The 23,598-nt window shown below is 34.8% G+C and overlaps 3 protein-coding genes and 1 long non-coding RNA gene across 12 annotated transcripts; 3 read left to right on the forward strand and 1 right to left on the reverse strand.

Moving 5' to 3' along the window:
* Positions 1-126: 126 nt before the first annotated feature.
* LOC142228736 (uncharacterized) lies at positions 127-9,289 on the reverse strand. 8 transcript variants are annotated; one of them, XR_012720255.1, is made up of 4 exons: positions 4,790-4,929; positions 3,591-4,721; positions 397-556; positions 127-339 (listed from the first exon to the last, which is right to left on the reverse strand). XR_012720255.1 is itself a non-coding variant. In XM_075299236.1 (3 exons), the coding sequence occupies exons 1-3, from the start codon at positions 3,341-3,343 to the stop codon at positions 227-229; spliced, it is 351 nt and encodes a 116-aa protein (XP_075155351.1). In that variant the 5' UTR covers positions 3,344-3,407; the 3' UTR covers positions 127-226. The 8 variants fall into 8 exon arrangements, 1 of the variants encoding a protein (XP_075155351.1); XR_012720258.1 differs by lacking the exons at positions 3,591-4,721; positions 4,790-4,929 and adding an exon at positions 9,206-9,289; XR_012720254.1 differs by lacking the exons at positions 3,591-4,721; positions 4,790-4,929 and adding an exon at positions 6,765-6,915.
* On the forward strand, positions 3,997-6,143 carry LOC142228735 (uncharacterized). The gene is made up of 4 exons (XM_075299234.1): positions 3,997-4,073; positions 4,135-5,172; positions 5,240-5,413; positions 5,466-6,143. Exons 1-2 carry the CDS (start codon positions 4,007-4,009, stop codon positions 4,932-4,934), a joined length of 867 nt encoding a protein of 288 aa, XP_075155349.1. The 5' UTR covers positions 3,997-4,006; the 3' UTR covers positions 4,935-5,172; positions 5,240-5,413; positions 5,466-6,143.
* Positions 9,290-15,085: 5,796 nt separating the features above from the next.
* Positions 15,086-15,672, forward strand: LOC142232227 (uncharacterized). The gene is made up of 2 exons (XR_012721064.1): positions 15,086-15,420; positions 15,488-15,672. It is a non-coding gene; the product is annotated as an uncharacterized LOC142232227 (long non-coding RNA).
* A 6,678-nt stretch (positions 15,673-22,350) lies between these two features.
* On the forward strand, positions 22,351-23,435 carry mRpL16 (mitochondrial ribosomal protein L16). Of its 2 annotated transcripts, none has more exons than XM_075299940.1 (3): positions 22,351-22,502; positions 22,561-22,623; positions 22,681-23,435. In XM_075299940.1, the coding sequence occupies exons 1-3, from the start codon at positions 22,466-22,468 to the stop codon at positions 23,298-23,300; spliced, it is 720 nt and encodes a 239-aa protein (XP_075156055.1). In that variant the 5' UTR covers positions 22,351-22,465; the 3' UTR covers positions 23,301-23,435. The 2 variants fall into 2 exon arrangements, with proteins under 2 accessions (XP_075156055.1, XP_075156054.1); XM_075299939.1 differs by having other exon boundaries at positions 22,378-22,508.
* Positions 23,436-23,598: the final 163 nt, after the last annotated feature.

Below are 23,598 nucleotides of genomic sequence, written 5' to 3' on the forward strand. Positions count from 1 at the left end.
CCAAAACAACTTTTCGTAAAGTTTATATTCTTTAAAATTGGTTATTAAAGAAAAGTCATTTGACAAAATGGCTAATGGCAGAACGGCTAAACTCGAACTTAATACTCACGTTAAGGCTGTAGCATATAATATGATAATGAGATTTTTATTGAAATGTATATAATTTTTAAAAACGAATTTATCGTTGTATTGATGGACCATGATTCGACGTTTTGAAAAATTTGCTTTAATTTTTGTTTTTACGGCTAATTAAGCGATCTCTCGCATGAAAAACATGCTGCTGACATACTCTGTTGATGTCCGTGATTGTACAATGTGTATATTTTAAGTTGCAGATATCTAAGTAAGAAAGCAAAACATTAGTACGTTTTTAAGTAAAAAGAGTAATCAACAAACCTTTAATTATTTTGAATGAAACGAAATTTTGTATACTTGGTTTAGTTGGCGTTCCACGCCATGTTAGATTTACTGCTAGTTTGTCGCTTATCACAGATTTAATTGCGGCTCGCATAAAGGAAGGCATATCACTTCCCCCAACACGTTGTATTAAATTTTTCTGAAAATGCATAAATATTAAATAAATTAATATTATCGCTACAAAAACTACACCTAAAAAGAGAATGTAGGTTTATAGTAGAAAAGTTTTACTAAAATATTTTAGCAATTCCACATGATATGATTAAACAAATTTAAATTTTTATACCCTGCGCCACACTGTGGAACAGGGTATTATAAGTTAGTGCATATGTTTGCAACACCCAGAAGGAGACGAGATAGACACATGGCGTCGTTGACAAAAATGCTTAGGGTGGGCTTCTGAGTCGATATAGCCATGTCCGTCTATCCGTGAACACATTTTTGTAATCAAAGGATTAGGTCGCAGTTTAAGCCCAATCGACTTCAAATTTGGCACAAGTATGTGTTTTTGGTCAGAATAGAACCCTATTGATTTTGGAAGGAATCGGTTCAGATTTAGATATAGCTCCCATATATATATTTCGCCCGATATGCACTTATACGGCCCTAGAAGTCAGAGTTTTACCCCAATTTGGTTGAAATTTTGCACTAGGAGTACAATCGGTAGTATAGTGAAATGTGCAAAATTTTATTGAAATCGGTTCAGATTTAGATATAGCTCTCATATATATATTTCGTCCGATATGAACTTATGCGGCTTAGAAGACAGAGTTTTACCCCAATTTGGTTGAAATTTTGCACTAGGAGTACAATTGGTAGTATAGTCTAGTGTGCCAATTTTTTTTTGAAATCGGTTCAGATTTAGATATAACTCCCATATATATATTTCGTCCAATATGAACTTATGCGGCTTAGAAGCCAGAGTTTTACCCCAATTTGGTTGAAATTTTGCACTAGGAGTACAATTGGTAGTATAGTCTAGTGTGCCAATTTTTTTTGAAATCGGTTCAGAGTTAGATATAACTCCCATATATATCTTTCGTCCCATATGAACTTATACGGCCATTAAAGCCAGTGTTTTACCCCAATTTGGTTGAAATTTGCACAGGAGTACAATTGGTAGTATAGTCACGAGTGCAAAATTTGATTGAAATCGGTTCAGATTTAGATATAGCTCCCATATATATCTTTCGCCCGATATGCATTTATACGGACCTAGAAGCCAGAGTTTTACCGCAATTTGGTTGAAATTTTGCACTAGGAGTACAATTAATAGTTAAGTCAAGTGTGCTAAATTTTATTGAAATCGGTTCAGATTTAGATATAGCTCCCATATATAGCTTTCACACGATTTTCAGTCATATGACAACAGAGACAATTTTTTTTCTCCGATTAATTTGAATTTTTGCACAGGGAGTAGAATTAGCTTTGTAACTATGTGTGCCAAATTTGACTGAAATCGGTTTGGATTTAGATATAGCTTCCATGTACATATATGTTTTTCTGATTTAGGTAAAAAGGGTCAAAATACCAACATTTTCGAGTTTAAGTTCGAGTTTAGCCGCTAAAATCGAAAACGAATCAGTAAATACAATGTAATATTAGAGAAAAGTAACCGATTTCAGTGGCTCAACTCAAACTTAATACTCACCTTAACACTGTGTTTTCTTTTGTTTTAGAAAATGTCATATTTCGAAGCAGAAATTGGAGTTTAAAATGCAAAATTTAAATTAAATTCCATAATTTTCAAAAATGTATGAACTCCTTTGTGCGAATGTGAAATGTAGTGCAATTGAGTACTTAATTTTTATTGAAATTTTTCTGATTTTTAGTTCATGCAATTCAATTAAGGAAAATTTTCCCTCATTTGGCGAAATGTAACTAAAATCAACAATTTTATGAATTAAATTTAAGTTAAATCTAATTCGTTGAAATTTTTTTGAAGGTACTACTTAACGTCCTCATCTAAGAGAAGTTGGTCATCGAACTCTTTTAGTAGGTTTAACGAACAAATTGGAAGTGTCGGGAGGAGAGAGGTATCCGAGCTCCCAGGTCGGGACAATCGATTTTGCTAGAAATAACATATTGACAAAATTTACTGCACAGAAAAAAAAAGTGAGCTGTTTTATAGGAAGAATGAACTACCTCGCACGAAAATTGAACTAAATTTTACTCCACTTTTTGAAATTTCCACAAAGCGTTGTTAAAACCAGGAAATTTTAATGGCCTGTTGTACTTTTTAACTGCAATTGACGAAATTACATCCTCTCATAGAAGAAAAAATTAACTAAAAGTAAAGTACCAAATTTCAGCCGGATCGGATGAAATTTGCTTCTCGTAGAGGCTCCGAAAGCCAAATTTAGGGGTCCGTTTGTATGTGGGCTATACGTAAACGTGGTGCGCTATGGCCCATTTTCAATAACATCCGACCTACATCAATAACAACTACTTGTGCCAAGTTTCAAGTCGATAGCTTGTTTCGTTCGGAAGTTAGCGTGATTTCAACAGACGGACGGACATGATCAGATCGACTCAGAATTTCACCTCGACCCAGAATATATATACTTTATGAGGTCTTAGAGCAATATTTCGATGTGTTACAAACGGAATGACAAAGTTAATGTACCCCCATCCTATGGTGGAGGGTATAATAAATACTTAGGTCCAGTTTCTCAATGTCTTATTATTATTTATCGTGTCGATAAAATCCCATACAAAAAAAAAATAGTAACCAGTGGTCTATCTTCCGATTAAATATTAATCGGAGGATGAGAATCTTGCCGTTAATAAATAAATTGTGGACATGTCAGTTGAAAACGACTGTTTCTATTTAAAATGTGATTTTTACCCATCTGTGTTGTTGTTGTAGCCCCTTGGAGTTGGAATTCCCGTGTTTATAGGGAAATAGGCATACTCCAAATCCCATTTGGAGTATCTGTGTTGATTTAAACAACTGACGTCCGTTTCGTGTTTTGTTTCACTGGCGGTGTTGCCCAAAGATTATCTATTTCCCAAGAAGTACATATCGCTTGTTCTTTCTTGCCGATAGGTGCATGAGTTCATGTTCAAACCAAAGACAATCAAAGAGGAAGACATGAATTGGGCTTTGATAGTGTTAGTGACAAGAACCAGAGATTAGCCCCATACTTGTAGGAGAAGCACTTCGAACTTACTGGTTTGATGTAGACAATTTTTATTTTGCTATTTTCTCGAAAGTTCCCGAAAATTTCTGTGTTGATTGCACTAAATTATTAATAAAATGTTTCATAAAGTGTTTTGGTTCTTTTAAAAGTTAAACAAATTGCTAAAATAAGCGAATTAGATTTTGTTACGAATGCAAAATTAAAAGAGAAACCGAAAAAAAGTTGTAACTACTTATCGAACATGTATGGGGCTAATCTCTGGTTCTTGAGAAAAAAGAATAACAACATGCCCATTTCACGTCTTCTTCTTTGATTATGTTTGGTTCAAACATGTATGAAAGTATTTATTTGGATTTCGGTATGATATTTACGAAAGAAAGGAGGAAGCAAAAGTTATGAAAATTTGTCGATGGTTAAATTTAATAAGTAGGTCTGTTCCCCAATGTATGCGGTTAAAATGTTGGTCAATTGAAAGTTGGTGTGGAAGGAAATTTTCCCATCAATTATGTACAGGTAAGTTGACACCAAGGCTTAGAAGAAATTTTATCTAACAAGCTTCCATTTCTTTCATTAGGTTCACTAAATGCTTTATTAAATAATGGCAGTGCCTTAAATATTATGCAAAGCACAAATCGACATTCAGCTGAAATCTTAAGTGTTCCAAATGACTTTGAACCCGAAATGGGACCAAGTACTTCAATGGCTACAGGTCAAACTACAGCAGCCCAAGAGCAACAACATCATTTATCAGCTGCTAACATTAGTCAAAACACTTCGCCGCAACAAAATCAATCTCAGCAGGCATCAAACACTGCGGCATCAACACCGCGCCATAATGTTTTGTGTGTGCAACAGAACATCCCACCTTCTTTGCCTTGGGGCTATTTGGCTTTGTACCCATACAAACCACGAAAGAACGATGAATTGGAATTGAAAAAAGGTTGTGTTTATATGGTAACTGAAAGATGTTTGGATGGCTGCTTTAAAGGCAAGAATTGGAAAGATGTGAGTGGAATATTTCCGGGAAACTATGTGACACCCTTAAGAGCCAGGGATCAACAGCAACTAATGCATAGTTGGAAGTTAATTCCACCTGCAAATTGTGCCACCATATCGAGCCATATGCAAATGAGTAATCACACATTTAGCGGTAATCCAACACTACAACAACAATCAAATTATTCATCTTCAATGCGTCACGATTTGGAGAATATAAACGCCCGTCTGACCTTGGCAAATTTAACACCTCCCCAAGCATTGCCGCCTGATCTACCACCACATCATATGGGGGCAAGCACTGGAAATTCAAACATTCCACAACAAAATTTGTCTTCAAAGGAAACACGGATAAAGAAGCCCTCAAAGAGAAGCTAACAACTACAGGTTGTATTTCATCCTCATCATCATCATCGACATCAACATCATCCGCTTCGGCGGGATTGAAAAAAACTTTTTAACGCACATAAAATCAAGATCAAACTCGCCAGGGGCAGCAATAGTGGCTGCTTCAGCATTCCACAGCAAACACAAGTAAACCTACGCAGCAGCAACACCAACAATCACAAAGCGGAACACAACAACTCACATCAACAATTACTCCAGTGCATGTTAGGTAACTTTCTCTACCCATATAAAGTTAATATTACAATCTTTAATTTTTCTTTTTGTTACATCTTCAGGTCCGGCTCTTGTCCCAGTCAAATTTTGGAAAACACCCCCAATGAGCGCAACCGTATTCATAATGAAAATAAAGATGAATCATCTATAGCTAAAGTCCAACACCAGCAGCCACCGCAAGCGGGCTACGGTTCTCAACGCATAAAAACTGCAAAAGAAAGACCATCTTTAGAAAAGTAAATGTAAAAATATTTTGATTTTATAAACTAATTTTTTTGCTTTTAACAGTTCACGACTTCAATTGATTCTACATTACGCACTATTTATGCTAATGACATACAACAGCAATCGAATGTTATGCCTAACAAATGTGGCCAACAATTGCAACAAACAATCCCCCAGCGGCTACGGTCATACATCGTAACTCTCACTCTTTGGATGCCTCGAATCTTTCGCAAATCCTATTTTTATTTACTTTGTTCAAGTATGCATTTGATGGCATAGCCTAGTAAAATAAGGGCACAATATAATTGTATAATTGGTCGAATATAATTGGCGTATTAGATCCAACCAGGCTAATGAATAGTTTTATGTTGGTTTCTTGCTTCATTGCTTATTTTGATAGATTAATTTTGGCGGAATTGAAAACTTGAACTTTAATGCATAATAATAATAATAATAAATTATATAGATTTTAGTTATTCGTTTATTAATCGAAATGCTTCCTTAATTATACACTTAATATTTTCTATACTTTTTAAGTTGATATATCTCTGTTAAATTATATATAATGTACTTTACACACACACACCTTACCTAAATACGAATCCCAATGTTGATGCTTTAATGTATTACTTTGTAAATAGTATTTGGTAATCCAAGCTATCGCAACTTGCAAAATAACAAATTTCACGTGTTTTATGAAACTTATCATTTTTTAATATATATGTATAAATGGAAAATTAATTTACTAACTTTTTATATGTCGACCTTCATTAAAGTAAGTAAGGAAGTTCAAATTTGTGTTCAGCACAAAGCTCATTTTTCGTCAACGAACATGTAAATTTTCGATTTTGGAGTGAAAACAATACCAGACATATTGCAAAAGCTACAAATGCCAGGACATTCCTATGAATATTGGCAGTGGCAGCGAGAAGATATCCAATTTTTTTACCCAAAATGCAAGAGCTTAACAAGCATGACATGTGGTTTAAACAAGACGATATATATATCGTCTTGTTATATATATAACGTCTTGTTTAAACCACATGCCATGCTTGCCAAACTCTTGCATTTTGGGCAAAAAAATTTGATATCTTCTCGCTGCCACTGTCAATATTCATAGGTATGTATATATACATACATACATGAATACAAACATGTTCAACTTAAAGGCAGGTATTAAGTTCGCTTTATCGCGCTAAATCAATTTTTCCTCATATCATTCACCTTGAAGTTATTATCAAATTTGAAAAACAAGTTATGTTATTCTGTTTTATAGATTTATTTTTGCTTTTAGCGGCTAAATTCGACCTTAATACACACCTTAAGTCTTTACAAAATCTAAATGAAAAACATCGTACTTACCAATTGTGTAAAATTAACGGCTTTCGAATTTAATATTTTAATAAAGTTATGACAACAAGTAATATAAGAAAACAATTTGTTAAAAACTTTCTCAAATTAAGTTATAACAGCAAGCAAAATTTTTGCAAACATTTTGTTGGCTAGTCGCATTCAGAGTATTTTAATTATAAAGGGTGATTTGTTAAGAGCTTGATAACTTTTTTTTTAAAAAAAACGCATAAAATTTGCAAAATCTCATCGGTTCTTTATTTGAAACGTTAGATTGGTCCATGACATTTACTTTTTGAAGATAATTTCATTTAAATGTTGACCGCGGCTGCGTCTTAGGTGGTCCATTCGGAAAGTCCAATTTTGGGCAACTTTTTCGAGCATTTCGGCCGGAATAGCCCGAATTTCTTCGGAAATGTTGTCTTCCAAAGCTGGAATAGTTGCTGGCTTATTTCTGTAGACTTTAGACTTGACGTAGCCCCACAAAAAATAGTCTAAAGGCGTCAAATCGCATGATCTTGGTGGCCAACTTACCGGTCCATTTCTTGAGATGAATTGTTCTCCGAAGTTTTCCCTCAAAATGGCCATAGAATCGCGAGCTGTGTGGCATGTAGCGCCATCTTGTTGAAACCACATGTCAACCAAGTTCAGTTCTTCCATTTTTGGCAACAAAAAGTTTGTTAGCATCGAACGATAGCGATCGCCATTCACCGTAACGTTGCGTCCAACAGCATCTTTCGACATTTCACGGTCTTCAGCAACACTCTCAGAAACAGACGCAATATTCTCTTCTGTACGCACTGTACGCATTCGTGTGGTTGGTTTAATGTCCAATAAAGTAAACTGAGTGCGAAACTTGGTCACAATCGCATTAATTGTTTGCTCACTTGGTCGATTATGTAGACCATAAATCGGACGTAAAGCGCGAAACACATTTCGAACCGAACACTGATTTTGGTAATAAAATTCAATGATTTGCAAGCGTTGCTCGTTAGTAAGTCTATTCATGATGAAATGTCAAAGCATACTGAGCATCTTTCTCTTTGACACCATGTCTGAAATCCCACGTGATCTGTCAAATACTAATGCATGAAAATCCTAACCTCAAAAGAATCACCCTTTATTAGAGAACTGCAATATAGTTAGTTTTTAGGTTTTTAAACATTTTAAAAACTAGAAATTTTGTCCATCTATTGACTTTATTAACAACAACGAAAGCCTTAAAACGAAAAGGGTTTAACACATGCTCTAAGTAAAACAAAATTACTATTAATTTACAAAATTTTAGGTTATAGGTCCTTTTCTATGGGACTATTAAAAAAGGTTGGTGAGGGATCAGGTATGTTATGATAAACTGATATCTTTTAAATGTTATCATGGCTAGTATTAAGTGTGATTACTACAACTTGTTATGGGTCAAGTCAAATGTAAATGAAATTAACCTTAGGTCCTTACTGCCACACCATTGACCAAACCTCCAACAAAAGAGAGACTGAATTTACTATGCTACCTATAAGGCAATTGGCCGGTCAGTGGTAAACTATACAGCGCCAGTGTGGACACCGCAAACTAGTGATACGCAGTGGAATAACATAAAAACCTGCCAGAACGCTGGCAGGTTTTCTTTTCTCTTGTCCTGCTAAACCAACCCGACTTACCGCCAGATCGCTCTGGACACACCCACCTTAGTCACCGAGTTCCTTGATCTGGTTACAAGCTGATGTACCAAAGCGTATTACATGAAATTGATGAAATAACAACAACAAGAAATATGCAAACTTTTTAATTTGTGTTAAAGGCCGGTATGCACCTCTAGCGAAATTTTCGGTAGCAACAATTTATTTAAGTCTACAACAAAAAACAGGGATGTGTACACAAATTGTAAACCAGCTAATCGCTTTTAAAAATTGTTAATATATGTTCCAAATATTCCTCAAATAAATTGTTTATTATTTACAGACCTTTTAAAACTTTTACGCACACAATGATTGTAATAAATTAAATGTTTGCTGCCAAAATATGCTTTTGACAACCCTGTTATTTTCATTAGAGGTGCGTACCAACTTACGAAATTGAACGCTACCGAAAATTTCGTTAGCATAAATAGCAATGCATTTCTTATGGGAATGAAATTTTTCGCTAGAGGTGCATACCGGCCTTAACTTATAAAACAAGGGAAAGTATTGGATGTGTATCAGTTCATGTTATAAGCTGTATTTTTAGTCTTTTACTTTTTATAACTTTTGTTTCCATGAACAATTGGCACTTAATAAAATACCTTTGAACACAATACGGTGAAAAGGTAAATTCCATCTGGAAGATATTTCTTTTAATTTTATTCTTTGGAACACGCACACCACAAATTTTGTAATTTTAGTTTAAAATATCACCAGATTGCTTTCTTTGCTTATACTTGTATAAAATAAACACTTCAATATTCACAATATACTTACAGTTGGTTTTGGTTTATAAAAGAAATCGTTTATAAAAGAAATCGTGCACTATGAAATTGAAACACTAACCAAATACCTTATTACATTAATGGGAACATAACAGTTACTGGAATGACAGTGCTGAAAACATACATACATGAGTCGCCATTACGATTGTAAACATTTTGTTTTTGTAATTTTCGAATTATCGCGAATTATCTTGACAAACGTTTCTGTTGGGCGTCCGTGAGAAGGATAGCGATGAAAACAAACCTTGAAATGCTGGCAGGGGATGAATCAAATTCCGTGATTGACTCAGTGAAAGAAGACATTAAGGAGGCAATGCAAGAAATAAAGCAGGAGACAACTAAATCCAGAATAAAGTGCTATAACTGTGATAATCCTGGGCATGTTGCTCATGAATGTAAAGCACGTCGTAAGCGATCAAGATCGAAATCGCCTTCACCACCAAATAATAGCCATATGTGGGTGAACCCACAGTCGAGTGATTCACATTTAAACTAAATCGAGATAGTTCAGCGGGGCAAGAGCTGGCTCCCACATGTGATGGCCCCACAATCTCTATAGCAATAGTTCAACAGAAAAATAACAATTTGACTATTGTGGGTGGTATAATGGATACAAGCGAACTTTGACGTTGGATGCTGGTACATGGAAATCTATAATTAGATCCGATTTAGTAAGAAGAAAAGTTACACCACTAATTGGAGTCAGACTACGCACGGCTACAGGTGAACCCGCAACTGTATATGGAAAGGTTCCTGTAAAGTTAACCATTGCAAACAAATCCGTTAATTATGAATTCATTGTGGCGGATATAGTGGACGAAGTTATAATTGGAGCGGATTTTATGATTGCTTTTGGTCTCAACTTGGATATGAAGCGTCGTGTAATGACCTGATGCGATATCGAAATAACGGTAAAAGTGAGCTACAATGAGAATACACCTGTCCGATGTTTGAAAATGAGCCAGCCAGAGTCAATACCACCAAATGCCGAAAAAATTATATGGGTTTCTATGAATGGAGATGATGAAGTCGGCAAATTGTGGGTTGTTGAACCAGCAGAAAATAAAAACAACAACATCTTGGTAGCAAATGCCCTGGTAACAACAAATGAAGAGGGACTTATACCAGTTCGAGTTTTGAATTTATCTGACCATCAAGAGCAAATTGGAAAATTTTCAGACATTGGCAAATATACTCCTGCCGAAGCAATATTCAACTTGGAAAGCAAATCGCCACAGAAGCATAATGAAGTGATGAAACATCTGGAAGGTTATGTCGAAACTTGCACACGTCATCTATCACCGTCCGAGAAAAATAAAGCCAAGAAATTGTTATGGAAAAATTCCTCCGCCTTTGCCATTGAGAAAAAAAAAACAAGGGAGAACATCTGTGGTGAAGCATGAAATAAATACCACAGAAGAAAGACCCATAAAACAGGCACCACGAAGTGTCCCTCTAGCAAAACGAGATGAGGTTCAAAAGCTCGTAAAGGAAATGGCGGAAAGTGGTGTGATCGAACTTTTGAATCGGCCATATTCAAAGAGATGTGTGAATCCCTTGGTATCAAGAAAATGAGGACTACGCCATTACATCCACAATCCGATGGCATGGTACAAAGGTTTAATCGCACCCTGGAGGAACATCTTCGAAAAGTGGTGGACAACGGCCAGAGGGACTGGGACGAGCATATACCAAAGTTTTTGCTGTCCTATAGATCTGCCATTCATGATTCCACCTATCGAACACCGGCCAATATTCTATTCGGAACTGAGTTAAAGTAGCCTGGAGATCTGATATTCGGCGCTAAACCTAATGAGCTCGCCATGGAAGAAAACAGAAACGACATCCCAAACACTTTCGGAGAAGTTCACGAATCAGTGCGCAAGAAAATAAAAATGGTCAGCAACAGAATGAAGGCGAGATACGATCGTGCTGTAAGAAGAAGAATTGGTTCTGCTATTTAACCCGCAACGAAAGAAAGAATTGTGTCCTAAACTGCAAACACAGTGGGAAGGCCCATACAAAGTCATCAAGAAGATCAATGATGTTGTATACCGGATTCAGAAGGACGACAGCCCTAGATCAAAGATGAAAGTTGTACATCTGAAACGACTGGCTCCTGACGGAACAGGTTCTGTGCCTGTACGGGACGAACAGGCTTAAGCGGGAGGCAGTGTTACGAATTTGATAATTATAGATTTATGTTTATTTAAAATAGTTTCCGTTAATTTAAAATTTCAAATTGTAACGATAAAATTTCGCTATCACTTGTTGGAATCATCTATTCATTTTCTAGTACTTTCCTTAATTTCTTTTATGCTTATTTTCATATCGAAATGTTAGTTCTTACTCTCTCATAGAATAACAACCCCTTTGCTTTGTTATTTTGCATTCTCATTTCATCTCATTGTCTATTCTCATTGTTGTTGTAGTAATGCAAGCATATATCTATGTGAGTGTATATGTGTTTGGCAGCCACCAGATGAATAACTTCTAGCGTTGTCAAAGAATGTTCTGGCGTTGCCAGAATATTGTAGTGCTGCCAGAATGTTATCGTATTGCCAGACCGTCATATATGAAAGCGCTCGCATGCTGCTAACGAGTCAGTCTTAAATAAATACCACAGAAGAAAGACCCATAAAACAGGCACCACGAAGTGTCCCTCTAGCAAAACGAGATGAGGTTCAAAAGCTCGTAAAGGAAATGGCGGAAAGTGGTGTGATCGAACCATCATCAAGTCTTTGATGCTCGCCAGTTGTGCTAGTCAAAAAGAAAGATGGAAGTACACGATTTTGCGTGGACTACAGAAAATTGAATGATGTTACCAAAAAGGACAGTTATCCGGTTCCACGCATTGATGACACGTTGGACACATTAGCCGGAACAACATGGTTTTCCACGCTTGATTTGCAGGTTATTTGTGGATATTGGCAAGTAGAGATCGCCGAGAAAGACAAAGAAAAGACAGCTTTTGGCGTTAATGGCGGTCTTTGGCAATTCAATGTAATGCCATTCGGGATCTGCAATGCTCCGACTACGTTCGAGCGATTGATGGAGCGGGTGCTAAAAGGGGTTGCATTGGAAGTCCTGCTTGATATACCTAGACGATATCATAGTTATGGGCAAGACATTTGACGAGCACCTTAAGAACTTGAAGGATGTTATTCACCAACTGCCAGCCGCTGGTCTACGACTTAACGCTAAGAAGTGCTCGCTTTTCCAGCGAGAAGTTAAGTACCTGGGTCATCATGTTACGGCAGAGGGCATATCCACCAATGAAGACAAAATTCAAGCAGTAAAAGATTGGCCACGTCCACGGAATCTCCACGAGTTGCGCAGCTTCCTTTGGGTTATGCACATACTACAGGCGTTTCGTACCAAACTTCGCCAGCATCGCCGCAAGCCTCCATAAATTAACCCAAAAAGGTACGAAGTTCCAGTGGAACAAGGAACAGGAGGAGTCATTCCATCATCTAAAAGAACTTTTATGTTCTGTTCCTGCCCTGGCATATCCTATTCCTGGTGAAAAATGTGTTTTGGATACGTAATTGGAGGTGTGTTGTCCCAACAGATAGATGGTAAAGAGAAGGTCAGCGGATATTTTAGCCGAACGTTATCCAAGCCCGAAAAGAACCATTGCGGAACGAGAAGGGAGTTGCTTGCAGTCATAGAAAGCGTAAAGCATTACCACAAATACTTGTATGGACAGAATTTCTTGTTAAGAACTGATCATTCAGCTCTACGATGGTTGCTTCAATTCAAGAATCCGGAAGCTCAGCTGGCACGTTGGATAGAAAGACTCCAAAGCTATGATTTCAGTATCGAGCATAGAAAAGGTGGCAAACACGGCAACGCGGACGCCTTGTCTCGTCGACCTTGTAATGTCGAGTGCAAACACTGCTCAAAAGCTGAACATAATGAAGAAATCGTGGATATCAGGCTGTTGCACATCGAATCTGGAGTGGACTGGCCAGCAGAACAGCGTAAAGATCCCATTTTGAGCAAAATTATTTCGGCGAAGGAAGGAGATAAGAAACCCAGCAAGAAAGACATCGCAGCCGAAAGCCCACTTATGAAATCATACTGGGTTCAATGGGACAGTCTATGTCTGGTCAATGGAACACTTCAACGTAAATGGGAAAGCGAAGATGGTAAGAGCAGCCGAAATTTAATAATCGTACCGGATTCTAAAATAAGCGATGTTTTGACGGAATTCCACAATGGACGTAGTGGAGGTCACTTGGGAATAACCAAAACAGCCGAGAAAGTGAAGCAACGATTCTACTGGGTTGGATGCCAGAAATCAATTGCTGAATGGGTGGCAAATTGCGAGAAGTGCATAAAGGCGAAAGGACCAAGACGAAAAAGTGGAGGTCTTATGCAAGAGTATAGTCCAGGAGCGCCATTTGAAAGAATAGCAATGGACGTTGCAGGGCCTTTCCCAGTAAGTGATTCTGGAACCGATATGTTCTTGTGGTCATGGATTATTTCAGCAAGTGGCCAGAAGTTTATGCCATTCCAAGAACTGGATATGTCGCTACGGTGTGCCGTCCGAAATACACTCAGACCAAGGAAGAAATATTGAATCGGCCATATTCCAAGAGATGTGTGACTACTTTGATATCAAGAAAATAAGGACTACGCCATTGCATCCACAGTCTGATGGCATGGTAGAAAGGTTTAATCGCACTCTGGAAGAACATCTTCGAAAGGTGATGGATAACGGCCAACGAGACTGGGACGATCATATACCAAAGTTTTTGCTGTCGTATAGATCAGCCATACATGATTCTACGTCATTTAACCAGCAACGAAAGAAAGGATTATGTCTTAAACTGCAAACACAGTGGGAAGGCCCATACAAAGTCATCAAGAAGATCAATGATGTCGTATACCGGATCCAGAAGTAAGACAGCCCTAAATCAAAGATGAAAGTTGTACATCCGGAACGATTAACTCTTTATGGAACAGGTTCTGTGTCTGTTCGGGACGAACAGGCTTATGCGATTTACAGACTATCAGTTATTCCGGACGGAATGTCGGTGTTTGTAAAGAATCGTGCAGTGTGTCGGATCGATACGACTTGTCGACGATGAATAAATAATCGGTAAATGTGTTATCGATCCCATAAACATACAGCAGTATCGATTATGCCTTCGGACTTTACTTATAATGTGCACAATATATGGGATATGTTCAACACGAGCACTGTCGTCCGGAATATATTATAGTCTGTAAAGCGCATTAAGCGGGAGGCAGTGTTACGAATTTGATAATTATAGATTTAAGTTTATTTAAATTAGTTTCCGTGAATTTAAAATTTCAAATTGTAACGATAAAATTTCGTTATCACTTGTTGGAATCATCTATTCATTTTCTGGTTCTTTCCTAAATTTCTTTTATGTTCTTTTGTTTGCTTATTTTCATATCGAAATGTTAGTTCTTATTCTCTCATAGTATAATAACCCCTTTGCTTTGTTATTTGCATTCTCATTTCATCTCATTGTCTATTGTCATTGTTATTGTTATTGTTGTGTAGTAATGCGAGCATATATCTATGTGAGTGTACATGTGTTTGGCAGTAATCAGATGAATAACTTAATGGTCGTAGATTCTTCTAGCGTTGTCAAAGAATGTTCTGGCGTTACCAGAATATTGTAGTGCTGCCAGAATATTCTTGCATTGCCAAACCATCATATATAAAAGCGCTCACATGCTGCTAACGAGTCAGTCTTAATTAAAGCGTCAAACGAATAACATCAGTGTGAACGAAATGTAAAGTTAATGAGTGTAAAGTCATAGTAAATAAATTGTAGATGGTGGTTATTTGGAAATAACTGTGTTTCAATTATCGGGTTATTAAACACGCATCAATATAAAAACAATATTTTTAATAAATTAATTATTATATATTAGTATCGTAGTGTATGATAGATTTCACTTCCCTGCCAGCATTTCAAAGTTCCATTTAATCTTCATCGTTACCACAGACTCGTAAATGTCACTACAACCATCCTACTGTGATGGGGGGCAGCATATCATAAAGTACAAAATGTACTTCATACATCTATTTTGCCATCACTACTTTTACAAAAGCCATTTTATTTTTTGTGAAACGCCAAGCGCAACCAGCTTGTTATATTTTATTTAAATAAAAACGAAAATAAACTTCTGAAAACATAGATATTACGCTTAAAATTGTGAAAGGTATATGGTGAACAATTTTCGACTTTCCAAATAGAATAAAGTGATCGTTTTTCAAATATTTTTCCAGGCACGCTGTCTCCATCGAAAATAAACAAACTGGCTGATAGACGCTGCAACATGTAACTCGCTACTTGTAACTCTACCTCATCATTAATGCAAAAAATTATGTTAAATGTGATGTGATAGTGGTATAAATGTTATATTTTTAAGAATTTGTAAATAATTAATCAAATTATTAAATATCTAAACAAACGTGTTTTACTCGACCACAATGATTCTTTTACCACTATCTTAAAATGTGCTTTTTCTGATTGTTTGGAGGGTCTCTTATTGGCGTCGTTCTAAATTGATCTATAAAGGCACCTAATAATTGCACTCATGCGGAACCTTTTTGTAGTAACTTGGCGTGGTACAACTTCTCAATAGTGACGGCGCTTTTCCGACGAGTTTTTGATATCGTATATGATTGTTTTCAACGTACTGGGGATTCTCAGAAGCGCCCCCAAATTCAAAAAATGTTGGCAGGGTTAGTTTCGATATTATAATATATTTAATTTTTGTCGAAACCCAATAAACACAAACGTTTGAAAAATGCTAAATTTCAACAATTTTTCAAACATTTTTTCAAAGGATTAGGGTAATATTCAAGTTGAGAATTTGTTGAGAAAATCGCGTTCTCAACAAAAAACAGACATTACCCTCAACAGTGAAATTCAACACATTAAGGCCGGTATGCACCTCTAGCGAAAAATTTCATTCCCATAAGAAATGCATTGCTATTTATGCTAACGAAATTTTCGGTAGCGTTCAATTTCGTAAGCTGGTACGCACCTCTAATGAAAATAACAGGGTTGTCAAAAGCATATTTTGGCAGCAAACATTTAATTTATTATAATCATTGTGTGCGTAAAAGTTTTAAAAGGTCTGTAAATAATAAACAATTTATTTGAGGAATATTTGGAACATATATTAACAATTTTCAAAAGCGATTAGCTGGTTTAAAATTTGTGTACACAGGCCTGCTTTTTTGTTGTAGACTTAAATAAATTTTTGCTACCGAAAATTTCGCTAGAGGTGCATACCGGCCTTTAGCAATAATATCTCAAGTGTTATCCTCAAATTGAAATGCATCGCTACTCAATAATTTGTCAAACAATTTTCGATGCGAGTCAAATTCAAATTAACATCGTTGCAAATACTTTTCAACCTAAATTTGTATGAATGATATCCCCACTTCAAATTGAAAGTCAAAGCCAAAATTCTATGAATTTTGTATAATTTATTAATTTTCATCAAAATAAAATATATAATAATACACTACACTACACAATACACTACAATACCAATTGATAAATAATAATCTTATTAAACATATAAACAAATAAGAACAAAAAAAAAACAAATAACAAAACTTTAAATATCTTAAACATTATTAGTAAACACTTTTGCATTGATAATTCGATTTCCTTCCTTTTGGTGTCATAAAACAGCATTAACATTTATTAACATGCGGGCAATTTGAAATTAGGAACGTACTGGACCGCGTGTTAGAATTGATTTCCAGCAGAAGGAATTCACAAAATATCCATTTTAAACTGATAATAGCATATAGTCTGCCTGTAGCACTCAAAGCGAACGGTCGTCTATATCAACGCAGCGGATAACATTGTTTGATTCTTCTCTATTTCTCTTGATTTCTTCGGTTTTTTTTCTCAATTGAGAGTAAAATGTCATTCCTAACTGTGCCACAAACAATGTGCAATCATTGCATGAATCCCATAAAAACAACAAATTTTGTACTTTGTCAAAACTGCAACAAAAGTTTTCATTTTAACCCACGTACTGTGCTTTCTGAAAGTACATACAATGCAATGGGACCAACAAAAAAGGCAGAGTGGAAATGTCACCAATGCAAGCCGCGAAACAAATCACCCAACAACATATACAAAGCTTTCGTCTTCAACGAAAACTCCACACAGGTGAATACAAACACCAATCAACAACAACAAGAAAGCAATGAGCCTAATTTTCAACAAAACTCCAATAAGCAACAACGAGAAGAAGATGACAATTCAAAACAAATCAACAAACGATACAAAGAATCACAATCATGCTCAAAATCAGATCTGGAAGAGTTGAGATATGATTTAGCGAGAACGTCTTACAAATCGTCCACGATTGTAAAATAAAAACGTGTAATAATAGTGGCAATAGAGTATGCAATACAATCTATTTATATCCATCACACCGATGAAATGGAAGTATTCAACATTATTAATAGATTAAATATCAGAAAAAGTCCTGGGGTCGACAATATTCGTGTGAAAGATATAAAAAACCATTCAATTATACTTACTCCAATAATAACAACACTAATAAACATGAGTATGAACGAAGGAGAAATTCCAAACCTGTTGAAAACTGCAATAGTTCGTCCAATATACAAAGGTGGGACATCACACGATTTCAACAATTATCGACCAATATCAATATTGCCCATTATAGAAAAAATATTGGAGGAGATAATCTCAACAAGGCTAAATGACTTTGTCGACAAATTTGAACTCATAAATCCAAATCAATATGGCTTCCAGAAAGGAAAATCAATTAATAAACTTCTGGGAAACTTTGCAAACCAAATAAATCAAGCCTTAAGGTAAGTACTATGTTCGCTTTTCGAGTTGAAATTTTCGCGGTTACTTTATTAAAACAGTTCAATATAAAGCAGATAAATTAACTCAATTGCTGCACATTTTCTTGTTCCTCTAAATTTCGGCAGACATTACGGGAATATGTTTGTTTTCATTTATAATTTTGATTATTTCAGGAAAAGTAATCGCGAAAATAAAGTGTTTTTCAACTCGAAAACCGAACATAGTACTCACCTTTAAATAAAAATTTACATACTATAGTGATGTTTATAGATTTCAGCAAAGCATTTGATACGCTCTCACATACAAAGCTCATAGAATGTTTGGAAAGAAAAGGAATTAGGGGAAATATTCTCTCATGGTTCAAAAACTATTTACAATATCGCTCATATAAAGTGAAAATTGGAAATAATATTAGCAAGAGCATGGTTGCAGAATATGGTGTTCCTCAAGGATCAAAACTAGGCCCATTACTCTACATAATATTCGCTAATGACATGCTTCTTACTTTACAGAATAGCACTGCTTATGCATATGTCGACGACACTGCTATAGTTGTTACGCATAAAAATATAAACGAAGCCCATAAAATCATGCAAAACGAATTTAACAATGTAACAAAATGGTGTCACGACAACGGGCTTATTATAAATGCTAGCAAAACCAAAATGATGCACATCAGATCGCCTCAAATGAGCTCATCAAACATAAAACTTCTTTTTCATAATAATGAGAGTTTACATGAACAGAATGTTGATGATGGGAATAAAATAGATACATGTCAAACGGAAATAGAGAAGGTGGAAACTTATAAATATCTCGGTATAACAGTTGACCACAAATTCAAGTGGAAGGCTCATATTGATGATATACACAGAAAATTACAAAAAACAACATATGTGCTGTACCACTTACGCAATTGCGCACCCATGAATGTTGTAAAACAAGCATATTTATCACTGTGCGAATCTCGTTTGAGATATGGCATAACATCATGGGGAAACTCTACGCATTGCAAATCTCTGCAAAACACACAAAACAGAATTATGAAGATAATAATTGGAACCAAGTCTAATGAATCAAACCGAAACATAACATACGATACAAACTCAATCCCAAATGATCGAACCGAACATGTAGACAAAACCAAACTCAAAACATTTATGGCAAAAGAGAAGCTGATGAACATCAATAGTTTATATGAATTAGTTCTAAGTACTGAATTTATGGCAGAAAGAAAATACTTACAGCGAATAGACCACAATCAAAATACACGTAGAAAAGTAGAGGGGCGCTACAAGGTACCAGCATACAACAATAATTATGGGAAAAAATCAATAGCTGTTCAAATTCCAACAATATTTAATAAATATCCTATTGAAATAATGAATATACAAAATAAATTCTTATTAAAAAATGTACTTAAACAATACTTATTAGATAATCAATAATCGAACAACATATAAAATATGTGATAAATAAGAGGCATAAAATGTAAAATTTTGCTTAATTCCATAGAGACAAGGTTGTTTTGAAATTTTTTGAAAATGGAGAAAAAAAATATTTATATAGAATAAATTGTATTAATGAATTAATAGCTATAAGGATCATATGTACTTTTTCCTGCAGACAAGCCTTTGCGGCTTCGCGGGGTTGTGTATATTGTAATGAATTTTATTATAAATAAATAAATAAAAAAAAAAAAAAAAAAATATGAATTAAACTGACGATGTGATGCACATTTACATCCAGAAGTTGTTGATTTCAACAATTTGTTGCTTTTAACAATTTTACTAGCTTGCACTTGTAATGTTTCTGGAAACTTTTTCTTGTCTGGAAACTTTTTCTTGTCGATAAGCCACTCATTTTTCATTGGTCAGCTTCTTAATGTTTGTAAGAATGTAGCATCCAAAGATTTTAGTTTTCTGCAAAGAGATTTAAATTTAGTGACTTCTCTAAAGTGTTGATTTAATTTTTCATATTGACGTACTAATTATTATAAACTATTTGAAGCAGTTCCAGTTAATTGTCCACAATTTTTTCATCGGCCAGCTTTTTAATGTTTTCAAGAACGTAGAATGCATAATTTCACTTTTCTGCAAAGAGATATACATTTCGTGACTTCTTAAAGTTTTATTTCATTTTTGATTATCACTTACCTATTTTTATAAACTATTTGGTTATTTGTCTAAAATTTTCCATTTTTTTTATTTCTTGCAATTGACCACGAACTTCGTTGCACAAATAAGTATTGAAAACCACATGGTTTTTTCGTTGCATTTTAGGGTAGTGTTTTGTCAAAGTTTTCTCATATTATCTTCAACACCTTTTCAAAGATTTCGTCAACATTTTGGCAAATTGGAAGTAATTCGCAAACAATTTGAAGATGTATTGAAGATGAGGTATTTCAAGTCATGTTGAATTTATGTTGAAAATTATATTTACCCTCAAACTGAAAAGTTGTTGCATTTGAAAAACGCTCATCCTGTGTTTATTGGGAAATTAATAAATTATACAAAATCCATATAATTTTGGTTTTGATTATCACTTAGAAGTGGGGTTAGCATTTATACAAATTTTGGTTGAAAAATACTCGCAATAATGTCACTTTTTAATTTGCCTCACATTGAAAATTGTTTGACAAATTATTGAGTAGCGATGCTTTTCAATTTGAGGATAAAATTTGAAAGCTTATTGCTCATGTGAATTCTACTTTGAAGGTACCCAATAAACACAAACGTTTGAAAAATGCTAAATTTCAACAATTTTTCAAACATTTTTTCAAAGGATTAGGGTAATATTCAAGTTGAGAAATTGTTGAGAAAATCGCGTTCTCAACAAAAAACAGACATTACCCTCAACAGTGAAATTCAACACATTAGCAATAATATCTCAAGTGTTATCCTCAAATTGAAATGCATCGCTACTCAATAATTTGTCAAACAATTTTCGATGCGAGTCAAATTCAAAATTAACATCGTTGCAAATACTTTTCAACCTAAATTTGTATGAATGATATACTCACTTCAAATTGAAAGTCAAAGCCAAAATTCTATGCATTTTGTATAACTTATTAATTTTCATCAAAATAAAATATATAATAATACACTACATAATACACTACAATACCAATTGATAAATAATAATCTTATTAAACATATCAACATTTAAGAACAAAAAAAAAAAACAAACAACAAAACTTTAAATATCTTAAACATTATTAGTAAACACTTTTGCATTGATAATTCGACTTCCTTCCTTTTGGTGTCATAAAACAGCATTAAAATATATTAACATGCGGGCAATTTGAAATTTGGACCGCGTGTTAGAATTGATTTCCAGCAGAAGGAATTCACAAAATATCCATTCTAAACTGATAATAGCATATGAATTAATGTGATGCACATTTTCATCCAGAAGTTGTTGATTTCAACAATTTGTTGTTTTTAACAATTTTAATTGGTTGCACTTGTAATGTTTCTGGAAACTTTTTCTTGTCGATAAGCCACTCATTTTTCATTGGTCAGCTTCTTAATGTTTGCAAGAATGTAGCATCCAAAGATTTTAGTTTTCTGCAAAGAGATTTAAATTTAGTGACTTCTCTAAAGTGTTTATTTAATTTTTCATATTGACGTACCAATTATTATAAACTATTTGAAGCAGTTCCAGTTAATTGTCCACCATTTTTTCATCAGTCAGCTTTTTACTGTTTTCAAGAACGTAGAATCCATAATTTTAGTTTTCTGCAAAGAGATATACATTTAGTGACTTCCTTAAAGTTTTATTTAATTTTTTATTTTCACTTACCTATTTTTATAAACTATTTGGTTATTTGTCTAAAATTTTCCATTTTTTAATTTCTTGCAATTGACCACGAACTTCGTTGCACAAATAAGTATTGAAAACCACATGGTTTTTTCGTTGCATTTTAGGGTAGTGTTTTGTCAAAGATTTCTCATATTATCTTCAACACCTTTTCAAAGATTTCGTCAACATTTTGGCAAATTGGAAGTAATTCGCAAACAATTTGAAGATGTATTGAAGATGAGCTATTTCAAGTCAAGTTGAATTTATGTTGAAAATTATATTTACCCTCAAACTGAAAAGTTGTTGCATTTGAAAAACGCTCATCCTGTGTTTCTTGGGTAATGTCTGTTTTTTGTTGAGAACTCGATTTTCTCAACAATTTCTCAACTTGAATATTACCCCAATCCTTTGAAAAAGTTAACGTTTATGTTTTTGGGTTATTTTAATTCAGTTTTTTTTTAATGTAGCTGTGTCACCCTGTAAATTTTTCTATAACTCTGTTATGGAAAGTTAGCGACTGTGCTATCTTCACGCAGGTTATGGTTAATGTCACAGCAAGTTTTTGGTAGAGTGTAATTGTTTTCGATATGTTGAGTAATAGCCGGTTATTATGTGCTGCCAGAAGTTTGTGTAAACATCAAATTAATATGCTTACATTATTAATATGTATTTAAAATTATAGGTGGTCTCAGTAAACCATTTTCGGCTGGTTTAAAGTTCTTTGCTGTCCCAGTCAAGTATAATGGTACAATCAGTTTATAAGAGTATTATGCATAATTTGTTAAATTGATATTTTTCCTAGAATATGAGCAAGTTGCAAGACCCAAATTAAGGGTTATGGAAAGAATGCCTCAATACCCACCAAATCTTCGCCCTCCAAAAATGCAGAAAAAATTGAAGTTTATGCGTGGACCTGAATTGACACACAACTCACTTTTGCATAAGCAATATGGTATTATTGCCACAGGTGGAGGTCGTTTACGTTGGGGCCATTTTGAAATGATGCGTCTAACAATTGGTCGTAAAATGGACGTAAACAGAATGTTTGCGATTTGGAGGGTACCTGCGCCCTGGCAACCTGTCACCAAGAAAGGGCAGGGTCAACGCATGGGAGGAGGAAAAGGGGCGATAGATCATTATGTAACTCCAGTAAGGTCCGGAAGGGTAATATTAGAAATATCTGGCAAATGTGAATTCGACGAAGTGAAACCGTTTTTACAATTGGTTTGCAATATACTGCCTTTTGAAGCCGAAGTGGTATCGCAAGAAATAATTAGCAAACGGAAACTGATCGAGGACTATTTAAATAAAACAAACCAGAATCCCTACAATATGAAATATGTTATCCAAAATAATTTGAGCGGTTGCCATAGATGGTTGTCTTCACCTATAGATCACAAGTATTTTGGAAAATACATATGAATAATTTATTTCTACTTTGATTGTTGAAGATCTTTAAAATTGGCTGTATCATTAGATTGCGGAGAATTTTATGAATATTTTCCTGGGGAAATTTGAAGATATTATGAACTGAATATATGTAAATGTAATATGAAATTGGTTTATTTTGATTTTATTCTGTAGTGGATGTTCTGGCTGGACTGTATAAAGATTAAAGAATATGGTAAATTTTGGGGGTGTCCAATACTTCACCGACTCCATACCCATTTTGCCACATTACTAATTTTATATTTCGCATGCATTTTAAATAAACAAATGT

Source organism: Haematobia irritans, chromosome 3 (assembly GCF_050003625.1).
Source record: "Haematobia irritans isolate KBUSLIRL chromosome 3, ASM5000362v1, whole genome shotgun sequence".
Taxonomy (NCBI): Eukaryota; Metazoa; Arthropoda; class Insecta; order Diptera; family Muscidae; genus Haematobia; species Haematobia irritans.